Genomic DNA, 24053 nt, shown 5'->3' on the forward strand with positions numbered 1-24053 from the left:
AGCTCCATGACTTTGGTCTGGGCAACGACTTCTTTGCATATGACCCCAAAAAGTATAGGAAACAAAAGCAAAAATACATAAATGGGATTACAGCAAACCAACAAACTTCCAAACAGCAAAGGAAACAAGTAAAGAGACAGCGTACAGAATGGCAGAAAATATTTGCAAACCATACATCCGATAAAGAGTGAATATCTAAAATTTATAAGGTACTCAAATAACTCAATAATGAAAAAAACAAATAACCTGATTTAAACATGAGCAAAGTACCTGAATAGACATTTTTCCCAAAGAAGACATTTAAATGGCCATTAGGGATATGAAAAATATGCTCAAAAATCACTAACCATTGGGCAGCGCCTGTGGCTCAGTGAGTAGGGCGCCGGCCCCATATGCCGAAGGTGGCGGGTTCAAACCCATCCCCGGCCAAACTGCAACAAAAAAATAGCCGGGCGTTGTGGCGGGCGCCTGTAGTCCCAGCTACTCAGGAGGCTGAGGCAAGAGAATCGCGTAAGCCCAAGAGTTATAGGTTGCTGTGAGCCGTGTGACGCCACGGCACTGTATCCGAGGGCGGTACAGTGAGACTCTGTCTCTACAAAAAAAAAAAAAAAAAAAAAAAAAATCACTAACCATCAGAGAAATACAAATTAAAACCATAATAAGATATCACTTTGCACATGTTAGGATGGCTATTACCAAAAAGAGAAGAGATAAAAAGTACTGGTAACAATATGGAGAAAAAGGAACTCTTGTACACTGTTGGAACGTACATTGGTACAATTGTTATAGAAAATAGCATGGCAGTTCCTCAAGAAATTAAAAATAAAACTACCATATAATTCAGCAATCCCACTTCTGGGTATATATCCAAAAGAACTGAAATCAGTGTGCCAAAGATATATCCATACTCCCGTGTGGATTACTGCAGCATTATTCACAACAGCCAAGATATGGAAACCACCATTCACTGCAAATGAATGGACAAAGAAAATGTCATATTGATATATACACACACACACATATATATACGTATACACACAATGGAATACTATTCATCCTTAGAAAGAAAGAAATCCTGTAATTTGCAACAACATGGATGAACCTAGAGAACATTATATTAAGTGAAATAAGCCAGGAACAGAAAAATAAATACCACATGACCTCACTTATCTGTGGAATCTGTTAACAGTTGAACTCACCAAACCAAAGAGTAGAATGGTCATTATCAGAGAGTAGGATTGTGGGGCTTGGGAAAGTGTTGGTAAGAGAATATAAAACTTCACTTTGACAGGAGGAATAAGTTCAAGAGACCTATTTCACAACAGGTAATTATAGTTAATAATGTGTTGTATACTTGAAAATTACTCAGAGTAATTTAGTGTTCTTACCACAAAAAAATGATGAGTATGTGAGGTAATACATACGTTAATTAGCTTGATTTAGCCTTTTTATGATGTATACATATATCAAACATTGTGTTGTATCCCATAAATACAGAGGGCGCCATAAAAAGGTATACATATTTTAAGAAAGGGAAAAACTGTATTAAAATTGTAATACTCAAGTCACATTTGACTTCTGAAATTACAAGAGCTGTATAAGATATGATATACAAGATAACTAACATTATCGGTTATGTGTCAAGTACTACAATTTTAATACAGTTTTTCCTGTTTTTTTTTTTTTTTGTAGAAACAGAATCTCACTTTATCACCCTCGGTAGAGTGCTGTGGCGTCACACAGCTCACAGCAACCTCCAACTCCTGGGCTTAGGCGATTCTCTTGCCTCAGCCTCCCAAGTAGCTGGGACTACAGGCACCCGCCACAACGCCCGGCTATTTTTGTTGTTGTTGTTGTTGCAGTTTGGCCGGGGCTGGGTTTGAACCTGCTACCCTCAGTATATGGGGCCGGCACCCTACCCACTGAGTCACAGGCACCACCCCCAGTTTTTCCTTTCTTAAAATGTGTATATATTTTTGCCACCCTCTGTATATGTACTTTTTACTTTTTTAAGTAATTACTTTTTAAAAAGGAGGACAAGTGGGAAACCTGGATTTCCATACCCACTTGGCAGTAACAAGACAGCAAAACAGCAACAACACGTCAGCAATGTTCTTCCCTCCTCCCATCCTTGCCAAGGTGGCATCAGAGGAAGCCAATTAAAACAGAAGATTTAAATGATATATTGAGTTTCATCACAGAATATCCAAAATGTCCAGGCTTCCATCAAAAAATTACTCATCATACCAAGAACCAGAAATCTCAGCTTGAACAATAAAAGGCAATCAGACTTCAACACTAAGATAAAGGGAATGTTAAAATTATCTGACAGTGATTTTAAAGCAATCATCATAAAGACACAACAAGCAACTACAAGCACTTTTGAAGCAAAAGAAAATAGAAAACTTCAACAAAGTAAAAGAAGATATAAAGAAAAGCAAAATGGAAATTTTAGAACTAAAAAGTAAATAACCAATTTTAAAACTAACTTTATGTGTTTATAATGAAATGGGGGAGACAGATGAAAGAACCAGTAAACTTGCCTAGAAAACAATAGAAATTATCTCATCTGAATGATAGAATAGAGTGGGAAAAGACTCTACAGAGCTTTAAGAACTTGTTGGACTATAACAAAATATCTAACATTTGAGGGCCAGGCACAGTGTCTAATGCCTATAATCCCAGAAGTTTGGAAGGCCAAGGTGGCCTTTCATTTAAGGCCAGAATTTCAAGACTAGCCTCGGCAACACAGCAATATCCTATCTCTACAAAACATTTATTTTTATTATTTATTTGCTTATTTATTTTCGAGACAGAGTCTCACTCTGTCACTTTGGGGTTGAGTGCCTAGGCATCTTCATATCTCACAGCAACCTCAAAGTCTTGGGCACAAGCGATCCTCTTGCCTCAGCTTCCCAAGTAGCTAGGATTACAGGCACTGGCCACAACAGCAGGCTATTTTTTTCTTCTTTTAGGAAACATGGAGTCTTGCTCTTGCTCAGGCTGGTCTCAAACTCTTTAAGTTCAAGTGATCCTCCTGCCTTAGCCTCCCAGAGTGTTAGGATCACAGGCGTGAGCCACCACACTGGGCCCACAAAACATTTTTTAAAATTAGCTTTGGTGTAGTAACATGCATCTGTAGTCTCAGCTGCTCAGGATGATAAGGCAAGGATTTTGAGTCTGTAGTGAGCTATGATCACACCACTCTACTCCAGCCTCAGTGACAGAATGAGACCTTGTCTCTAGAAAGAAAGAAAGAAGATGTAAAATATCTAACATCTATATATTGCAGTCCAAGAAGGAGAGGAAAAAGAGGGTGGGGCTAAAAATATATCCAAAGAAATCAGGGATGACATTTTCCCAAGTTTAGCAAAAGACATAAAACTTTTCAAGAAGCTTTTCAAGAAACTGAGAAAAACTCAAATAGGATAGACACAAAGAAATTCATCCCAAGATATAATCAGATTTCTGAAAACTAAAGAAAACGAAAAAATCTGGGCAGTGCCTGTGGCTCAGTAAGTAGGGTGCCAGCCCCATATATCCAGAGTGGTGGGTTCAAACCTGGCCCCGGCCAAACTGCAACAAAAAGTAGCCGGGCGTTATGGCGGGCACCTGTGGTCCCAGCTGCTCAGGAGGCTGAGGCAAGAGAATCACCTAAACCCAAGAGCTGGAGGTTGCTGTGAGCTGTGACGCCATAGCACTCTACCGAGGGCAACAAACTGAAACTCCGTCTCTAAGAAAAAAAATTCTTAGAAGCAGAGAGAAGGACATGGCAATTTACCTATAATGAAAAAAACAATTTGAATGACATCATATTTCTCATCAGAAACCATGGAGAGCAGAAAGAAGTAGCACAAAATTTTTCAAGTGGTGAAAGAAAAGAACTGTCTATATGGAATCCTATACCCGGTTAAAATATCCTTCAGAAATGAAACGCAAATCAAGACATTCTCAGATGAAGAAAAACGTAGAAACTAAACAATATACTTCTAAATAACCCATGAGTCTAGAGTCTCAAGAAAAAATTTAAAAACTACCCTAAACTGAATGAAAATACAGCACATCAAAATTAATGGGATGCAGCCTAAGCAGTATTGAGGAGAAAATTTATAGCAAAAGCCTCACATGAGAAAAGAAGAATCATCTCAAATCACCAATCTAAGCTCCAGTCAAAAGAAGATAGAAAAGCAAGAACAGGGTGGTGCCCGTAGCTCAATGGGCACGGTGCTGGCCACCTACATCAGGGCTAGCAGTTTCGAACCTGGCCTGAGCCAGCTAAAACAATAATGACAACTGCAACAACAAAATAGCCAGGCATTGTAGTGAGTGCCTAAGTCTCAGCTACTTGGGAAGCTGAGACAAGAGGATGGCTTGAGCCCAAGAGTTTGAGGTTGCTGTGAGCTATGATGCCACCACACCATCTGTCGCCATCTACTGAGGGTGACAATATGAGACTCTGTCTCAAAAAAAAAAAAAAAAAGAAAGAAAATTGAAAAAGAAATGAAAATTCTAGGCCAATATCTCTCTTGAACTTAAACACAAAAACCCTCAACAAGTTGAATACAACATTGTGTTAAAATAATCATACATTATAATCAAGTGGAATTCCAGGGATGCAAGTTTTATTCAATATTTTAAAATCAATCAATATAACCTATATTAACAGGCTAAAAGAAGAAAATGATTATATCAGCTCATACAGAGAAAGCATTTCACCAATCCAACATCATTTATGATAAAATATTTTGGCAAAATAGAACTAGAATAGGAACTTTTTCAAGTTGTTAAAGAACATCTACTAAAAACCTATAGCTAGGTGGCACCCATGGCTAAGTGGGTAGGGCACTGACCACAATTCGAATCTGGCCTGGGCCTGCTAAACAATGATGACAATTGCAACACAAAGATAGCCAGGCGCTGTGGCGGGCACCTGTGGTCCCAGCTACTTGGGAGGCTGAGGCAAGAGAATCACTTAAGCCCAGGAGTTTGAGGTTGCTGTGAGCTGTGACATCACAGCACTCTACTGAGGGCAAGAAAGTGAGACTCTGTCTCAAAAAAAAAAAAAAAATCTATAGCTAAGGCTCAGCACCTGTAGCTTCAGTGGCTAGGGCGCCAGACACATACAACCAGGGCTAGCAGGTTTGAACCCGGCCTGGTCCTGCCAAACAAAAATGACAACTACAACAATAACAAAATAGCCAGGCGTTGTGGTGGGTACTTGTAGTCCCAGCTAATTGGAAGGCTGAGACAAGAGAATTGCTTAAGCCCAAGAGTTTAAGGTTGCTGTGAGCTGTGAGCTGTGATGCCACAGTACTCTACCAAGGGTAACATAGTGAGACTCTGTCTCAAAAAAAAAAAAAACCCTATAGCTAACATCTTCCTAAGGGAAGACCCATCAGGAAGGGTCTTATGACTCCTATTCAACACAGTTTTGAAAGTCCTAGCTAGCACAGTAAGGCAAGAAGAGGAAATGAAAGACACATAGGCCAGACAAGAACAAATAAAACTGTCCTTTGCCAATAACATGGTGACATAATGTTCTATGTAGAACCCAGGAGTTTGAAGTTGCTGTGAAGTAGGTTGGTGTCATGGCACTCTGGCACTCTAGCCTGGGGCAACAAAGTGAGACTCTATCTCAAAAAAAAAAAAAAAGACAAAGGGCTTGACACCCATAGCTCAGTGGTTAGGGCTCTGGCCACATACACTGGGGCTGGCAGGTTCGAAACCAGCTGGGGCCTGCTAAACAACAATAACAACAACAACATCAAAAGATGGCCAGGCGTTGTGGTGGGCGTCTATAGTCCCAGCTACTTGAGAGGCTGAGGCAAGAGAATCCCTTAAGCCCAAGAGTTGGAGGTTGCTGTGAGCTGTGACGCCACAGCACTGTACCCTAGGAGACTCTGTCTCAAAAAAAAAAAAAATTGTGTGTATAGTGAGAGACAGAGGTCTTTTTCATCCTTCAGCATGTGGCTATCCAGTTCTCCCAGCACCATTTCGAACAGGGCTTCCTTACCCTTGTTAGAATGGCCAATATTAAAGAGTCAAAAAACAGGGCGGTGCCTGTGGCTCAGTTGGTAGGGCGCTGGCCCCATATACCGAGGGTGGCAGGTTTGAACCCAGCCCCGGCCAAACTGCAACTACAAAAAAATAGCCGGGCCTTCTGGCAGATCCCTGTAGTCCCAGCTACTTGGAAGGCTGATTCAAGAGAATGGCGTAAGCCCAAGAGTTAGAGTTGCTGTGAGCCTTGACACCACAGCACTCTGCCGAGGGTGAAAAAGTAAGACTCTGGGAGACGCCTGTGGCTCAGTCAGTAGGGCGCCGGCCCCATATGCCGAGGGTGGCGGGTTCAAACCCAGCCCCGGCCAAACTGCAACAACAACAAAAAAAAAAAATAGCCAGGCGTTGTGGCAGGCGCCTGTAGTCCCAGCTGCTCGGGAGGCTGAGGCAAGAGAATCGCGTAAGCCCAAGAGTTAGAGGTTGCTGTGAGCCGTGTGACGCCACGGCACTCTACCCGAGGGCGGTACAGTGAGACTCTGTCTCTACCAAAAAAAAAAAAAAAAAAGTAAGACTCTGTCTCTAAAAAAAATAATAATATTAAATGCTTCTGTGCATGTAGAGAGAAAGGAATGCTTATACACTAGTGGTGGACTGCAAATTAGTACAGCTTCTATAAAAAGCAGTATGGATATTTCCTTTGGTATCTACCCAAAGGAAATGAAGTCATTTTGTCAAAAAGGACACCTGTACTTGCTAATTGCCGCATAATTCACAGTTACAAGCATGTGGAGTCAACCTAAGTGCCCATAAATTCATGACTAGATAAAGAAACTGTGATACACACACACACACACACCATGGAGTACTACTCAGTCGTAAAAAGGAATGAAATAATGTCTTTTGCAGCAAAGATGGAAATGGAGACCATTATCCTAAATGAAGCATGTTTTTTCTTTATGAAAGTTTCTCTCTCTTTAAATCCCATTTTCTTCAAACCAAATTTCCTATGGATCTGATTTAACAAAATAAAAATTATGGGCTCACCATAGAAGGTTTAGATTTCATGGACCTATTAATGTAAAGTGTTTTCCATTCCAAATTCTGAGACAGAGGACATTTAATTGGCACTAAACATCCCAATCTGCTTTTGGTTGATGGAGCAGATAACATGGTCAAACAAAATGCTGCTTCTGAGAATCACTATTGTGGGTCAGGCCGAGGCAACAGTTTAAAGAAGTCATCACCACAGAGACTCACAAAGGGGCCCGTCTTAGTCAGTTCAGGCTGCTAGAGAAAGTACCATAACCGGGGTGACTTGTAGACAACAAAAATTTATTTCTCATAGTTCTGGATTCCAGAAGTCCAAGATCAGGTTGCCGGCATAGTCTGGGTCCGTTGAGGGCCTTCTTCCAGGTTGCAGACTGCCAATTTCCTATGTCCTCATGACAGAAAGATGGCTGGAAGAGCTCCGTGGGGCCTCTTGTTTTTTTTTTTTTTTTTGCAGTTTTTGACCGGGCCGGGTTTGAACCCTCCACCTCCGGTATATGGGGCCGGTACCCTACTCCTTTGAGCCACAGGCACCGCCCCTGGGACCTCTTTTTTAAGAGCACTAATCCCACTATGAAAATTCACCTTTCTTACCTAATTACCTCTCAAAGACCCCACCTCCAATCACATTGGAGGTTAGAATTTCTTTTTCTTTTTCTTTTCTTTGTTTTTTTTTGCAGTTTTTGGCTGGGGCCGAGTATGAACCTTGGAGGTTAGAATTTCAACATAAGTTTTTGGAGGACAGAAACATTCAGTCCCATAATACCATCTATAGAAAACACTTAAATGAGTTGTCAAGTTTGGGAGAGATTCATAACTATAGGAAAATGCTGTGGCACGGGGGAAGGCGCTGCATGGAAGAGCCATCTCAGAGAAGGCTGAGATGTAGGAGAGACCACTATAGGAAGCCTGTCTGATCCATTTTCTTCCCCTTCTGCTGGAAAGTTAAATGCTCAAACGTAGAAACTCAGAGGGTGTGCTGGCACTGAGAGATGGGCCCTGCTGACCAGATTTAATGTCCCAAGGTAGACACATAAACGTGGCAAGCAGATTTCTTACTCCGGTAATTTGGATCTGACCCCAGGGAAGAGGCCAAATTGGAAGCTATGTGGGGAGTCTGCACACCTGCAGCTTGTTTCTATCAGAGCCAGATGAGCCGTGGGTGGAAGTCCTTACACGTGCTCAAGACTTTGGCCAACCCTTTAAATTCCGAGCAACCTAGAGAGGAGAAGAGATTGGTTGTGGGCTTCAGCCATGTAAAATGGAGACTCACTTACCTGAAGAGGTGGTGAGGCATATCTTCTCCTTTCTGGGTGCATCCAGCTTGCTACAGGTTTCTCAAGTGAACAAGGTAAAGTCTCCACAGCCTCTGCTGTTTTGTCTGAATTGTCCACACCTCTCTGCTGTGTCAAGACCCCTTCTACCTTTCACCTTCAGCCCTGGTATCTTGGCTACCCTGAAGTCATACCCACACGACCTTCCTTCTTTCCTTAAATTTACCTTGTTCAGACCCACTCATTCAGCACTGTTATCCTAGTGTCCCTGGGGCTCAGTCATTTCTCTTGATCAGTTTGTGCACTAATTCCAGAATAGCAGAGAGGTACACTGAACAACTGGGAGTTAGCACTGTTTACTGTGAGGACCAGCTGATATACAGGAGTTGTTCTGACTAAACGGACCTTGAGGCTCCCATTTCAAGCCTTAGGAAGTCAACGCTTCTTTCTCTGAACTCTCACTGGTATACTGAGTGCCCATATTGGCAGTAACAGGCCTCTGCCATTACCATTCCCTGTCTCCCCAGACTAGGAGTTCTTTGATATCTCGGATCCTGTCTAATCAACTCACATGGGCCCAGCTCCCAGAACAAATGATAGCAGAGGAGGTACCCACACTTGGGACTGATTGCCTGCTCATCTCTTTCTCTCCCTTAGTTTTGGAATAGTATTGCAGAGAGTGAACATCTGTGGAGGTGAGTAGGGGAAGGGCAGGTGGGGAGGAGAGAGGAGGCATCCGACTGCACACCTACACTTCAGCTAGGCCTATGCTGTGGGAGGCATGCAGCATGGTTAGGCTGAGTGGGGATCATGAGATGAAGCTGTGGCTTTGGGGAGGTGAACTAAGGACAACCTGATGGGATTGTGACTGTTTACAGAAAACTGTGTCTGAAGAGATGGAACTTCTGGGACTTCACCTGTAAGTGCCTGGGCACACAGACATGGAAGCAGGCTTTCCTCCACCAAATAAAGAAGGAACGTCGGATGGCGTTGGCACAACCTGATGACTTTATCTACAAAGAAGCCAGTGGGAACTTTGGTATGGGGACCTGTGCCCTAGAGGAATACAGTAAACTTGTTGCTCTCAGAAATCCACTCAGTTTTATCTTTCCTAGATACAGCTCCGTGTTCTCATTCAGTGAAGAGAAAAAGAAACTAAAATGTTATAGGACAGGGTTGCTGTGACAGCCATGTGACTAATCCCTCCCCTCTGCCATTGCTTCCTCTCTGATTCCCGATGAATGAATGAATGAAGAAACCAAGTGATCTTTTCACAACATAAAATAAAATCAAGCCCTGTGATTCTTTTTTCCCAAAGATTTTCCATCCCTTCGAGAATAAAATCTGAGAAAAAAATTAGTGGGGAATTCTTAAATAATAGAGACTTTACTGATCACTTTATTCCTGATAACTCTTAAAACTTAGAATAATTTTCTGGAGAGATTTTTTTAATATCTATTTTCTATCTATAGAAACTAAGATTAATTAGAGGAAAAAACAAGCTGGCCAATATTATCTCAAATGACCAAACTTCAAAGGGAACCCATGTTTGGCTAACTTTGAAGCCCAATTTCCATCTTCTCCTAAGAAAGTACAGGAAAACTTAAAATTATCTTTATTTGGTTTGATCCTCCCTCAACTAGGGGCTAAGTATTGTCTGTGTTTCCTGCTAGGAGTCTTCGAAGAATTGGCTTATCTCTCAGGAAAGAAACTCAGAAGAGATGGACAAGAGAAGTCAATTATTTGTACTATAACTTCCAGGCACGTACTTTATGCCTGGGACGTGCAAGAGGTGAGTCTGGCCAATGAGTACCAAAAATGAGTACCAAAAGTAATGCCTACCCGCATCCACCCTGTTACCTATGCATAACCAGTGCTCAGAGAAAAATGATACTCGGAAACGGTAACAGAAACAAAGTTTCAAATCAAGTTTTCTAACTTGTAATTTGTGACTTTTTCGTTTAAATCACAGACACAGAGAATTCGCTTTTTAATGTGTTTCTATATATATATGCTTACACTAAGACTTATTGTCTACCAAAGCCAACACTGAAACTTACCAGTCATATGAGTGAGTCATCTTGAAAGTGAAACTTGATTTTAACCTAAGAGCCCCAGAGCCAGAATTACTCTGTCAAGCTGTGCTAGAATTTTGACCAACAGAAATTTTGAGATTACAAAAGCTTTTTGTTTTAGGCCACAAAATCTCTACATGGCAATAGATATCACTACACAGGCAACCTGTTAATAGTGTTAGGGAATCAAATAGTGATTACATTTGAGAAGGATGGAGGGGTTATTAAAGAGAGCAAGTGCAGGGGAACTTTGGGAGGGCTTAGAAGTGGTACATTGGTATTATAATAATTTATTAAACTTTACATTTATGTTTTTATCCTTTGATATAATTCACATATTTTTTAAAGGCTGAAGAAAAGTCTAGAAGGGAAACTATTCTGTCTTGTTTTCAATATATAAAATTGATGATGGAATAACAATTTTCATGATAGGTAATACCTTTTGAGCTCCTGCTGCGTCCTAGGCAGAATTCTAAGTACGTTTCTTGTGTTGTGAAATGTAACAACAGCCCTATACTAAGCCAAGAAGCCATGATAACAAGTAACTTGCTGAATGTTGCTTTGTTAGCAAGAGGCAGAACTGATTTGAACCCAGGAAGTCTGGTCATTCTTTATACCTGTTAGGTAGCAAGTTCCTGTCTTTGATGAGTACATTGCATAGTTCCTGTTTTCATGTTCACTCTCTGCAAATAATTGAGATGTTTAGAATTTTCATAACATTTTCCCAGAAGCAAGAAGTGGATCTGATTTTGAAGAGGCTTCGGAATAAACATGGGAAGAAAGAAAACATCGTAGTGCGAAGAGTTCCTTGAACACAGATAGCGTTACTCTTGTTTTCCAGGGTATTATGATCTGGTCAAGCCCAGTCCAGCTGTTCAAAATGAATCATCTAGCTACAATCCCTCAGATGCATCTTGCAATCACTACAGACTTTGGGGGAACTATAAAAGTATGGAATTGTCAGGATAGGGATGCTCTGGCTGATGTTGCCATCCCTGGGGTCTGTGTTTCCTTGGAAACCTGTTTCTCAAAGGATAACCCATTCATAATGGTAAGTGAGCCCTGAATCTGGAAGGGGTCCGCAAATCCAAATGTCTGCTGCCTTGCCAAGTGTTGCATTCTCATTTCTGTCGTATCTCTATCTGCTATCTGTCTTCTTGGAGTCATCCTTTCCACATATTCTGAGAATTAGTCGCAATATGCCAGTGAACGTTGCCATACAAATCTCTGTACCACCTTGGCCTTTAGCCTAACTCAAGTGCATTTCCTCAGCCATTCTTTAAAAAAAAAAAACAGGGGCGGCGCCTGTGGCTCAGTCGGGGTGGCGGGTTCAAGCCCGGCCCCGGCCAAACTGCAACCAAAAAATAGCCGGGCGTTGTGGCGGGCGCCTGTAGTCCCAGCTACTCGGGAGGCTGAGGCAGGAGAATCGCTTGAGCCCAGGAGTTGGAGGTTGCTGTGAGCTGTGTGAGGCCACGGCACTCTACCGAGGGCCATAAAGTGAGACTCTGTCTCTACAAAAAAAAAAAAAAAAAAAACAGGGTGGCGCCTGTGGCTCAGTGAGTAGGGCACCAGCCCCATATGCCGAGGGTGGCGGGTTCAAACCCAGCCCCGGCCAAACTGCAACAAAAAAATAGCCGGGCGCTGTGGCGGGCGCCTGTAGTCCCAGCTGCTCGGGAGGCTGAGGCAAGAGAATCGCGTAAGCCCAAGAGTTGGAGGTTGCTGTGAGCCGTGTGAAGCCACGCACTCTACCGAGGGTGGTACAGTGAGACTCTGTCTCTACCAAAAAAAAAAAAACACTTATTGAATTATTCTATATATGTATATATGTCTCTTCTTTCAAATGTGTATTATTGTATAGTCCGTGAACTTGAACGGTGACAGCAGAGGGATATATAGATTTGGGGAGACATTGAGAAAATATATAGTGTAAATATGCTAATGAATAACTATCTTCTAAGAATGCTTTTGGGCTTAGAAAGTTTTATTCTATGGGATCATCCCAGCAATTTGTGAGGAAGGCTGCTCAGAGGTTGTGGTCTTCATTGGGTTAGTGAGGAAACGGTGGCATCTCTTGCTTCAGACAGCGCTGCCTCCTGGGTACGTCAGGGTTTCACGTTTCTTTGTATTGATATGGCAGGGATGCTTTGGTTTCAGGTTGGTAATTCTGAAGGTGACATCTACGCATTTACAGTGCCTGATTTAACGAATATTTCCCACGTTAATGCATTTCAATACAGTATGAATCTTCTGCATTGCTCCCCTGACAAGAAATGGGTCTTTGCATGTAGGACACATCAACATATACTGCCAAAGGTATGTACGGCTCCGTGTGCTTCACCTGCCAGATGGGAGGGTCAAGCATTAGGAAGGTCAGGTTAAAAATTTAGAGAAACTGCAGAGCCATGAGGACCAGGCATACTGCTCTTCCCTCCCTAAGACCATATCACAGGGGTGCACCCTATAGTCAGGAAGCAATGCTTTGCCATGGCAAATATTTATTGATGAAAACTTGTTCATGAAATCTGAATCCGTCAAAGAGATGGAGGAGGTTGAGAGAGGTATCACAAAAGTAGGATTTTTTTTTTTGAGACTGAGTCTCGCTCTGTGACCCTGAGTAGAGTGCAGTGGTGTCATCAGAGCTCACTGCAACCTCAAACTCATGGGCTCAAGTGATCTTCCTGCCTCAGCCTCCCAAGTAGCTGGGACAACAGGTATGTGTCACCAGGTCCAGGCAAGAAATTGGGATCTTTGATAATCTTGTTCACTTTTGTTTTCCTTGCTTTACTTCTATCTGCCTTAGCTGGAAAGTACAGAGCAGCCCAGAAGTAAATATCCATGAGCTGCTTTCACTCTGAGGAAGCCTTCGGCCTTTGACCAGGCCATTTATAACACGGCAGCTATAGACTGGGCACCAAATGTTAAGACCAGAGGTGAGAAGAGCAAAACAGTCTTTGACTAGTTCCTCAAAAGAGTCAACCTCAACTTGGTCAGGGGTTCAATACGGCAGATGGTTTTGTAACCTCTTGCCATGCTTTAGGGACTCCATTCTATCTGCGAATATGACAGGGAGGATGGAAAGACAGTGAGTTCTCTCTATGTTGGAGTGACACGCAGCAGCCACTCAGCCCTTCCTGAGATACAGAATCGGGCTTTGGCCACAAGATGGGGACATTCGAGGAGGATTTTCTGGAGTCACTCCTACACCCAGACACTATCACTTCCCCCTTCACTTAATGACAGGGCAATCCTCTCTCTTTAGGTATTTTTCACAGAGAGCTTACTGAGACCATCAGAAGGCAGCACCCCTCTGTCTTGCTCTCTCTCATTTTCATCGTGCTGCAGAGCCTGTTGGACTCCAAGGAAGGAAAGTAGGATAACGCTGATGTTCCAAAAAAGCACTACCAGAAGGATGGGATTTGCCACCTTTGATCTAACAATGGAGAAGACTGGGGGCCAAACAGACATCCAGGGTAGGCTGCGCCACATTAGACACACGTGCTTTTATTCCTACCACACATGCATGCACACTAATGTAAATAGGTAGATTTGTGCGAAGGAGCTGGAAATCTCTTTAACTGAGGGTGAGCCTGCAGCTATTTGATGCTAATACGCATACTTGCCTCGACATGCTACCCTGCTCAATTGGGCAGACAGGTTGAGATTTCCATCATGTTTCAGGATCTGGGTTCCAATGCCCCTCCCCACCAAAGGCCTTCCCTCAATGCCAAGCTACTATTTCTCATCCATAGCCTTCTGTCCTGTGTCTTGACACTTGTTACCATGGTCAGTGATGGTCATTTTCCTCACAGTACTAAAGCCCCAAGGAAGTAGGGAGTATATTTTTACATTTGGTGCAAGGATATTGTTCTGATTCAGTGATCCCATATTCACCTGTGTGTCTGTGTATGTACACATATGTGTTTTGTATGAAACAGCACAGCTGATTGGAAGCTTCCTGTTGCCAGTTAATATGGGTCTTTCTCTGTGGATGGGAGTCAGTCCTGAAAATCTGATTGTCTGCGAGAGTGGGCCATCCTTGTTCCTCTTCACCATCAGTGGCCTCCTGCTGCAACAGTTTGAGAACCACCAGAACAACATCAGCTTATGGGTGGTATGTGTGATCCCTCTGCTCCCACACTTTTGATCTGACTTGGGCTTTCTGGCCACTCACTCTGGATATCCTCTGAAGGATTCTCTTCATGTTGTCACCGTGTCCATGGATGACTCTTTGCATTTATACATGTGGGAGGAGGAAGGCCGCTATCCATACCTCAAGAGCTGCTGTCACCTGGCACACAAGCAGCACGAGGAGCCGCAGTACAAGGAAGCCCTGCTTCGTACCCTAAACTTCCCTGATAGTTTGTGATGTCCACGTTAAAATGAAGAAAGGGCAAATAGGTTTATCCCATAATTCGATGAGGATAGCTATGACTAGCTTGTGCCTAAAAAGAGAATTCATTGTTCTTAGGAATCACAACTCTTACAATAGATGTCAAAAGACTTTCCAAAATGGCCCTCAATTTCTGTTCCCCTGAGCAGTGTATGGAAGATTATGTACTCAATATCCTGTCTTTACTTGAAGGTCTGTACCACTGTTGAGTTCGTTTTGTCATTTGGGTTGCTTCTTTAATGAGCTGCCTTTGTTTACACTCTGCTAATTTTTTCTCCAGATTGCTTGCCTTTAAGTTATTTTCCTTGAGATTTTACAAATATTTTCTTTCTAGCCGGGCATTGTGGCAGGTGCCTGTAGTCCCAGCTACTTGGGAGGCTGAGGCAAAAAAAAAACAAAAGGTAGAAGAAATATTTTCTTTCAGGCTTGGCAACTGTAGCTCAGTGGTTTGGTCTCCGGCCACATGCACTGGGGCTGGCAGGTTTGAAGCTGGCCTAGGCCTGCTAAACAACAATGACAACTACAACAAAAAAATAGCTAGTCTCAGCTACTTGGGAGGCTGAAGCAAGAGAATCACTTAAGCCCAAGAGTTTGAGGTTGCTGTGAGCTGTGACCCCACAGCACTCTACCAAGGATGACATGGTGAGACCTTGTCTCAAAAATATATATATTTTTTCTTTCAGATTGTCATTATCATGATTATAGTATGTTTTTTGCAATATCTAACAAAATACATATACATATACCTTTAAATTGCCAATGCTGCTAAACAGTATATATCCAGTGATTAAAATTACACTGGATACTCTGGTTTTCTCTTCAGGTTATATAAATCTTTTTCCTTTTTATTGTTTGGGATTCATTGAGGGTACAAAAGACACTGATTTGTGTTTGCGAGGTAAAGTTCCTCTTGTAATTATGTCCTGCCCCCAAAAGGTGTGTCATACACCATTCCCCCATCCCCCTCCCTCCTCCCCTCTCCCCATCCCTCATTCCCCTACACCCCACCTTATATTAAATCATCTACTGCCTTCATATTAGAATTGAGTACATTGGATTCTTGTTTCTCAATTCTTTTTTTTTTTTTTTTTTTTGTAGAGACAGAGTCTCACTGTACCGCCCTCGGGTAGAGTGCCGTGGCGTCACATGGCTCACAGCAACCTCTAACTCTTGGGCTTACGCGATTCTCTTGCCTCAGCCTCCCGAGCAGCTGGGACTACAGGCGCCCGCCACAACGCCCGGCTATTGTTTCTCAATTCTTATGATGCTTTACTAAACAGAATGTGTTTCAACTCGATCTAGGTTAACACAAAAGATGTAAAGTCTCCATCTTTTTTTAATGGCTGAATAGTATTCTATGATATATGTGTATATATATACACACACACACACATATATCTCATATACACACACACCACAGCTTGTTAATCCATTCCTGGGTTGGTGGGCATTTAGGTTGTACCAAGAAGAAAAAAAAAATGTATCATAAGAACATTTGCACTAGACTTCATCGCAACTCAATTTACAATAGCCGAAACATGGAATCTTTTGCCTTTTTTAAGAAATACATTGGCTCTTCATTACAGTATTATTTGACTGCCAAATGCTGAAAATTCCTTAACCATCCAAATGTAAGAGACAATTTTAAGTATTGTACAGCTTTAAAAAATTTTTTTTTTCTGAGACAGGGTTTCACGCTTGCTCAGGCTGGTCTTGAACTACTAAAGTCAAGGGTTCTATCCCCCCCTTTCCCAGCCTCCTAAAGTGCTAGGATTTCAGGCATGAGCTACTGTGCCTGGCTTGTTTTCAACTTTTTAAAAGGGAAAATTTCTGGCTGGGTACAGTGGCTCACACCTGTGATCCTGGGAGGCAAAGGAGGATCCCTTGAGGTCAAGAGTTTGAAACCAGCCTGAGCAAAAATGACACCCTGTCAGGCCAGACACAGTGGCTCACGCCTGTAATCCTAACACTGAGAGGCTAAGGCAGGTGGATTGCCCTGAGCTTACAGGTTCGAGACCAGGCTGAGCAAAAGTGAGAACCATTCTCTAAAAAAAGAAAGAAAGAAAGAAAAATAACCACACTTTGTGGCGGGTGCCTATAGTACCAGCTACTTGGGAGGCTGAGGCAAGAGAATCACTTGAGCCCAAGAGTTGGAGGTTGCTGTGAGCTATGATGCCATAGCACTCTACCGAGGGTGACAAAGTGAGACGATTTTTTCTTTTTTTTTTTTTTTTTGAGACAGAGGCTTCATGCCCATAGCACAGTGGTTAGGGTGCAGGCCACATATATTGGGGCCGGCAGGTTCAAACCCGGACCGGCCTGCTAAACAACAATGACAACTACAACAAAATAAATAACCAGGCATTGTGACAGGTGTCTGTAGTCCCAGCTACTTGGGAGGCTGAGGCAAGAAAATCGCTTGAGACAAAGAGTTTGAGGTTTCTGTGAGCTGTGAAACCATGACACTCTACTGAGAGCAACATAGTGAAGACTCTGTCTCAAAAAAGAAAAAAAGGAATGAGACCCTGTCACCACTAATAACTAAAAAATTAGCAGGGCACAATGGGGCATGCCTATAGTCCCAGCTACTAGGAGGCTGAGTCAGAAGGATGTTTGAATCCAGGATGTTGAGGCTGCTATGGGCTAGGCTTAGACCCTGGCACTCTAGCCTGAGCAACAGAATGAGACTGTCTGAAAAAAAAGGCAAAATTTCTATTTTAGATAAGTTATTTCCAGTGTTTTTGAGGCAAAAACATTGTAATTATATATATGTCATTATGCTTAGTGGACTTTCGTGTTTTTGCTCTGTGTATCATATCTAATTTTAGCCTATACCAATCATACTCATTTCCTTTCAATAATTTCGATTTTATTTTCTGAGACAGAGTCTCACTCTGTTGCTCTGGGTAGAGTGCCCTAGCATCATAACTCACAGCAACCTCAAACTCCTTGGCTCAAGTGATCCTCCTGCCTCAGCCTCCCAAGTGGTGGGTACTTGTAGTCCCAGCTACAACACCCAGTTAGTTTTCTTTTTAGAGACAGGGTCTCGCTCTTTCCCAGGCTGATCAAACTCCTTACCTCAAGCAATCCACCCACCTCGGACTCCCAGAGTGCTAGGATTATAGGCATGAGCCACCAGTGGGGCCCAGTCTTTCAATAATTTCTAAAACTTCTCCATATCAGGTGTCTGATACTGCCTAACTTCGTGTCTTTTATCTATCTAAATTTTTTTATAAGGCAGGGAAATTTTAGGTTTTTCCCCAAATAGATAGACTATCATGAACAACTGTATTCTGGCTTGGCAGAAAATAGAAAATTCTATAATTGGAAGCACCATCAAACCATGAAATATCACTTCCAAAATTTCCTTATGACCCAGTGCAGTCCATTCCTACTTCCACCTCCAGTACCAGCCAACCACTAATCTGCTTCCCGTCCCTGTAAGTTAAGTCTATATTTTCAAAAAATTTAAGTATGTTAATGGAATTATATGTATAGTATGCATTCCTTTATGCCTGGCCTCTTTTTATGAATATGGTATTTTTGAGATTCACCCATGTGGAGTACATCAATAGTTCACTCCTTTTTATTGGCGAATGGTTTTCCCTTGTATAGCTATACCACAGGTGATCACTTCACCAGCAGAGGAACATGTTTTCAGTTTGGAATGATTATAAATAAAACTGCTATGGCAGCGCCCATAGTTTAGTGGGTATGGTGCCAGCCACATACACCAGAGCTGGCGGGTTCAGATGGGCCCGGGCCAGCTGAACAACAATGACAACTGCAACAAAAAATAGCCAGGGGCAGCACCTGTGGCTCAATGGGTAGGACACTGGCCCCATGTACCAAGGGTGGCGGGTTTGAACCCAGCCCTGGCCAAACTGCAGCAAGAAAATAGCCAAGCGTTGTGGCGGGCACCTGTAGTCCCAGTTACTTGGGAGACTGAGGCAAGAGAATTCCCTAAGCCCAGGAGTTGGAGATTGCTGTGAGCTGTGATTCCACAGCACTCTACTGAGGGCGGCATAGTGCCCTACCCTCTGAGCTACGGGCACTGCCAAAAAAAACTGCTATAAACTGTTGTGAATAGGTTTTTGTGTACGTTTACCTAAAATTAAAACTGTTGGGTCATTTGATAGGCATATATTGAACTTCATAAGAAACTACAAAACACTTTCCCAGGGAGTTGTACCTTTTTGCACTCTCACCAGCATGGATGAGCGTTCCAGTTTCTCCATTGGGTATTGCTTGGATTTTGTTTTGTTTATATTTTTTACATTCTAATACATATATAGTTATATCTCATTATGATTTTTTTGTGCCTTTTCCCAATGATCTTGAGCAAGTTTTCTGGTTGCTTATTTGCCGTCCAGATATCTTCGTTGAAGCATTTGTTCAAATCTTTTGACCATTTTTAAATCGGATTGTTTATGTTCTTAAAAACTGAACTTCTATAGTTGTTGATATATTTGGAATATAAGTCTTCTATCAGATACGAATTTGCAAATATTTTTTCCTACTCTATGGCTGGTCTTGCTACTCTCTTAACATTGTCTTTCAAAGAGGAGTTCTTAACTTGGAAGTCCAGTTTATCATCCCAAATGATCAGGCTTAGGGTGTTGTATCTAAGAAATCTTTGGCTACCTCAAGATCACAAAGATTTTCTCCTACGTTTTCCTTCAAAAGTTTTATAGTTTTAGGTTTTACATTTACATCTATGATCCAATTGGAGTTAAATTTTGTAAGGGCAAGATATAGATAAAAGTTTATTTTTTTGCACATGGATATTCGATTATCCAGCACCATTTGTTGGAAAAGTTACTCTTTTTCTATCAAATTGCCTTTGTACCTTTGTCAAAAATTGACTGCAGATGTATAGATTAATTTCAAACTTTTTCTTTTGTTCCAATGTTCTAATGTCTATACTTTCTTTAATAACACACTACCTTGAAAGTGTAACTTTATAAGAAACTTTGAAATCAAATTATGTGAGTCCTCCAATTTTCTATTGCTAAAGTGTTTTGACTATTCTGTGTCCCTTTCTTCTACATACACTTTAGAATTGCTTGTAAATTTCTACAAAAATCCTACTGGGATTTATATTGGAATTCCATTGGATCTACAGATAAATTTGGGAGAAATTAATGTTTTTACTATATTTGACTCTTCTGAGTCATGAGTCCATGTATTTGTATGTCTCAATTTATTTAGGCCTTATTTAATTTCTTTCATCAGTATTTTTGTAGCTTTTAGAATACAAATCTGGTGTATAACTTTGTAAAATTTATACTTAAGTATTTCATGTTTTTAGTGCTGTTTTAAAGAGCACTGTCTTGTTTAATTTCCACTTTTCATTTCTAGTATGTAGAATGACTTTTATATATTGGTCTTATAACCTGCAACCTTGATACATTTACTTATTCTAATAACTTGTATTCATTAATTGATAGGTATGAATATCTACATATTGGTAGATGTTCACATGTTTTTTTTCTATGTAGACAATCATGTCATCTGTCAATAGAGACAATTTTCTTTCTTTCCAATCCGTATGCCTTTACTCATTCTTGCCTTACTGCATTGGCTATATCCTCCTGTGTGAGGTTGGAATAGAAAACAGACATTCCTGCATCAGATAGAAAGTGTTTGGCTTTTCACCATTATTATATTCATTATATGATTGTAGATTTTGTTTGGGGGGGGTTGTATTTTCTTAAGAGGCTGAAATAGAGGTCAAATTTATTGTATGTTTATAGATGCCACTAATTAGGCTGAGGAAGTTCTCTTCTAGTCCTAATTTACTGAGGATTTTTATCATGAAAAGAAGTTTAGTTTTCTCAAATACTTTTTCTACATAACTTTTTATAAGCATATAGTTTTTCTTTTTTTTAGGTTATTAGTAAGATAGATTATGTTGATTTGTTTGTGGTTGGGACGTTGTACCCTATAAATATACAAACAAAAACATGACTTTTCATATATGCATACATTAGGGAATGATTTAAATCAGGCTAATTAACATATCTATCACCTCACATACTTACATTTTCTGTGAAAACATTTAAAATCTTTTCTTAGCAAAATTTCAAATATACATTTTTATTAACTATAGTCAACCTGCTGTGCCGTACATCTCTGAAATGTACTCCTCCTACTTAACTGAAACCTTGTACCCTTTGACCAACAGTTTCCCATTACCCTTCTGTTAACCACTATTATGCTCTCTAGTTGTGTCACCTCAAAGTTTTTTCGATTTTTCTTTTTCCTTTTTGAGACAGTGTCTCACTCTGTTGCCCAGGCTAGAGTGCCTTGATCGCAGCCTAGCTCACAGCAACCTCAAACTCCTGAGATCAAGTGATCCTCCTGCCTCAGCCTCCTGAGTAACTGGGACTATAGGCACCCGCCACTTGTTCAGGCTGGTCTCAAACTCCTGAGCTCAAAGGATCCTCCAGCCTCTGCCTCCCAGAGTGTTAGGATTACTGGGGTGAGCCATGGTCCTAGGCATGTGAGGTCAATTTTTTTTTTTTTTTTGAGATTCCATATATAGTCTGGGAGTGGTGACTAATGCCTATAATCCTAGCACTCTGGGAGGCCAAGTTGGGAGGATCACTTGAGTCAGGAGTTTAAGACCAGCCTAAGCAAGAGTGAAACACTGTCTTGGGGAAAACAATATTCTATATATAAGTGAATTTATGCAATATTTGTCTTTCTTGGCTTATTTCACTTAACATCATGACCTCCAGGTTCGTTCATGTTGTTGCAAATGACAAGAGTCCCTTAGAATTTCTAAGGCTGAATAGTATTCTATTGTATGTACATTTACCACATGTTCTGTACCTGTTCATCCACTGATGTGTGCTTAGGTTCATTCCATATCTGAGCTGTTGTGAATAATACTGCAACAAACACGACAGTTCAAATATCCCATTGACTTAGTGATTTCAATTCCTTTAAATGTATAAGCTCTAACAATTAAGTTAGACCTTGCAAACTCATCCTAGAAAAAGGAAGCTATGCACCCACCCGTGCCTAGTTCACTCTTCAATTTTGGATGAAACAAGATTGCTTGAGCCCAAGAAATTGAGGTTGCTGTGAGCTATGATGACACCATGGCACTCTACCCAGGGTGACAGAGTGAGACTCTGGGTTTTTTTGTTTGTTTGTTTTTGAGACAACCAATTTTGGAACTCTTTTTCTGAATGACCATCAGAGGTGTCATCATGCAGCACACAAAAACATGCAACAAAAATAATGAATACCACTCAGCAAAATACCTCCATATATTAACACAAACACAGCTGATATACCAAAGTTATAAAACCTTACTGATCTGTTTGTACCAGGCTGCCAACAGAAGCACATTAGTGGCAAGTTCTTGAACTTAATTGTCAGACCACATATGATGACAACTCTGATGAACATTCCAGAAAAAGTTCCAAAATTGCTTTGAAGGGTGAACTAGGCGCTAGCATCAGTGTATAGCTTCCCAAGGGGAGTATTTCAAAGATGACTATAGTGACATTCAGCAATGAGGTATTGTAGTACTTTTTCTAGGATGAATTCACAAACTTAACTGTCAGATTTCATATATCTAGAAGAGGAACTACTGTATCATATGACAGTTATTAGTTTTTTGAGGACCTTTCATACTGTTTTCCACAAAGGCTATGCTAATTTACATTCCTACCACCAGTGTACAAGGGTTTCCTTTTCTCTACGTCCTCACCAACATATAGTATTTTTCATCTTTTTGATAATAGTTCCACTAACAGGTGAGGTAATATCTGTTGTGATTTTAATTTGCATTTCCCATGTTGAACATTTTCTTCATATACCTGTTATCCATTTTATGTCTTCCTTGGGAAAAATGTCTATTTAAATTCTTTATTCATTTTTATCTGGTTGTTTTCTTGCTATTGCATTATTTGAGTTCTTGTACATGTTCTGTTTGGGGATTTTTTATTTTAATAGATTTAAGGGGTACAAGTTGAGTTCTGTTGTATGTATATATTGTATAGTGATGGAGTCTGGGCTTTTAATGTACCCATCACCCAAACAGTATATATTGTATCCCACAGATAATATTTCATCCCTCAACTTCTCCCACCCTCCTGCTATGTGAGTCTCCAATATCCATTTACCACTCTGTGGGCCCTTGTGTAGCCACAGTTTAGTTCCCACCAATGAGAGAGAATGTACAACATTTATTTTTCTGTTTCTGTGTTATTTCACTTAGGATAATGCCCTCCAGTTCCATCCAAGTTGCTGCAAAAAACATGATTTTATTCTGTGTGGTATTGGTATACCACATTGTCTTTATCCACTCATCAGTTGATGGGCACTTACATTGATTCCATATCTTTGCAATTGTAAATTGTGCTGTGATAAACATACTAGTGAGTACAGGTATATAATGATTTTCTCTGGGTAGATACCCAGTAGTGGGATTGCAGGGTCAAATTGTAGGTCTATTTTTAGTTCTTTAAGATATCTCCATAGAGGTTGTACTAATTTTCATTCCCACTAATGGTGTGTAAGTATTCCTTTTCACCACATCTATACCAACATCTGAATTAATTTATCAAATCTAGGAGTCTTCTGGAGGAGTCCTTAGGATTTTCTAGCTGTAGGATCATATCAACAGCAAACAGAGATGATTTTACTACCACTTTTCCAATTTGGATGCCCCTTATTTTTTTTATCTTGCCCAATATCTCTGACTAGGACTTCCAGTACTATAGGGTGTCCCATAAGTTGCTCATAAGTCACCATAGATAGGAAAAATGGAAAATTTTAGCTAAATGTACCTCTATTTACAAAATACTCATTATAAAAGTTTACAAAGAAATAGCCAACACATACAGAATATATTGTAAGTATTTTGTATATTGAATAGAAGTGGTGAGAGTGAGCATCCTTGTCCTGTTCCAATTCTTAGAAAGAATGCTTTCAACTTTTCCCCATTCAGTATGATGTTAGCTATGAGTTTGTCAGAAGTGGCTTTTATTATTTTGGAGTATGTTCCTTATGTGCCAAATTTTTTGAGAATTTTTATCATGAAGTGATGCTGGATTTTATTGAATTCTTTTTCTGCATCTATTGAGATAATCAAATACTTTTTGTTTTTAATTCTGCTTATCTGGTGAATCATCTTTATTGACTTATATATGTTGAACCGTCCTTGAATCCCTGGGATAAAACACATTTGATCCTGGTGAATTATCCTTTTGATGTGCTGTTGGATTGGGTTTACTTGTATTTCAGTGATTT

General features: G+C 40.8%; 1 protein-coding gene across 1 annotated transcript; it reads left to right on the forward strand.

The window, feature by feature from the left end:
- Positions 1 to 8305: 8305 nt before the first annotated feature.
- Positions 8306 to 14759, forward strand: FBXW12 (F-box and WD repeat domain containing 12). Its single transcript, XM_053598840.1, has 9 exons — positions 8306 to 8395; positions 8976 to 9013; positions 9197 to 9357; positions 9995 to 10110; positions 11235 to 11444; positions 12548 to 12706; positions 13653 to 13863; positions 14329 to 14504; positions 14583 to 14759. The coding sequence occupies exons 1-9, from the start codon at positions 8306 to 8308 to the stop codon at positions 14757 to 14759; spliced, it is 1338 nt and encodes a 445-aa protein (XP_053454815.1).
- The last annotated feature ends 9294 nt before the right edge of the window (positions 14760 to 24053 follow it).

This window comes from Nycticebus coucang, chromosome 8 (assembly GCF_027406575.1).
Source record: "Nycticebus coucang isolate mNycCou1 chromosome 8, mNycCou1.pri, whole genome shotgun sequence".
Taxonomy (NCBI): domain Eukaryota; kingdom Metazoa; phylum Chordata; class Mammalia; order Primates; family Lorisidae; genus Nycticebus; species Nycticebus coucang.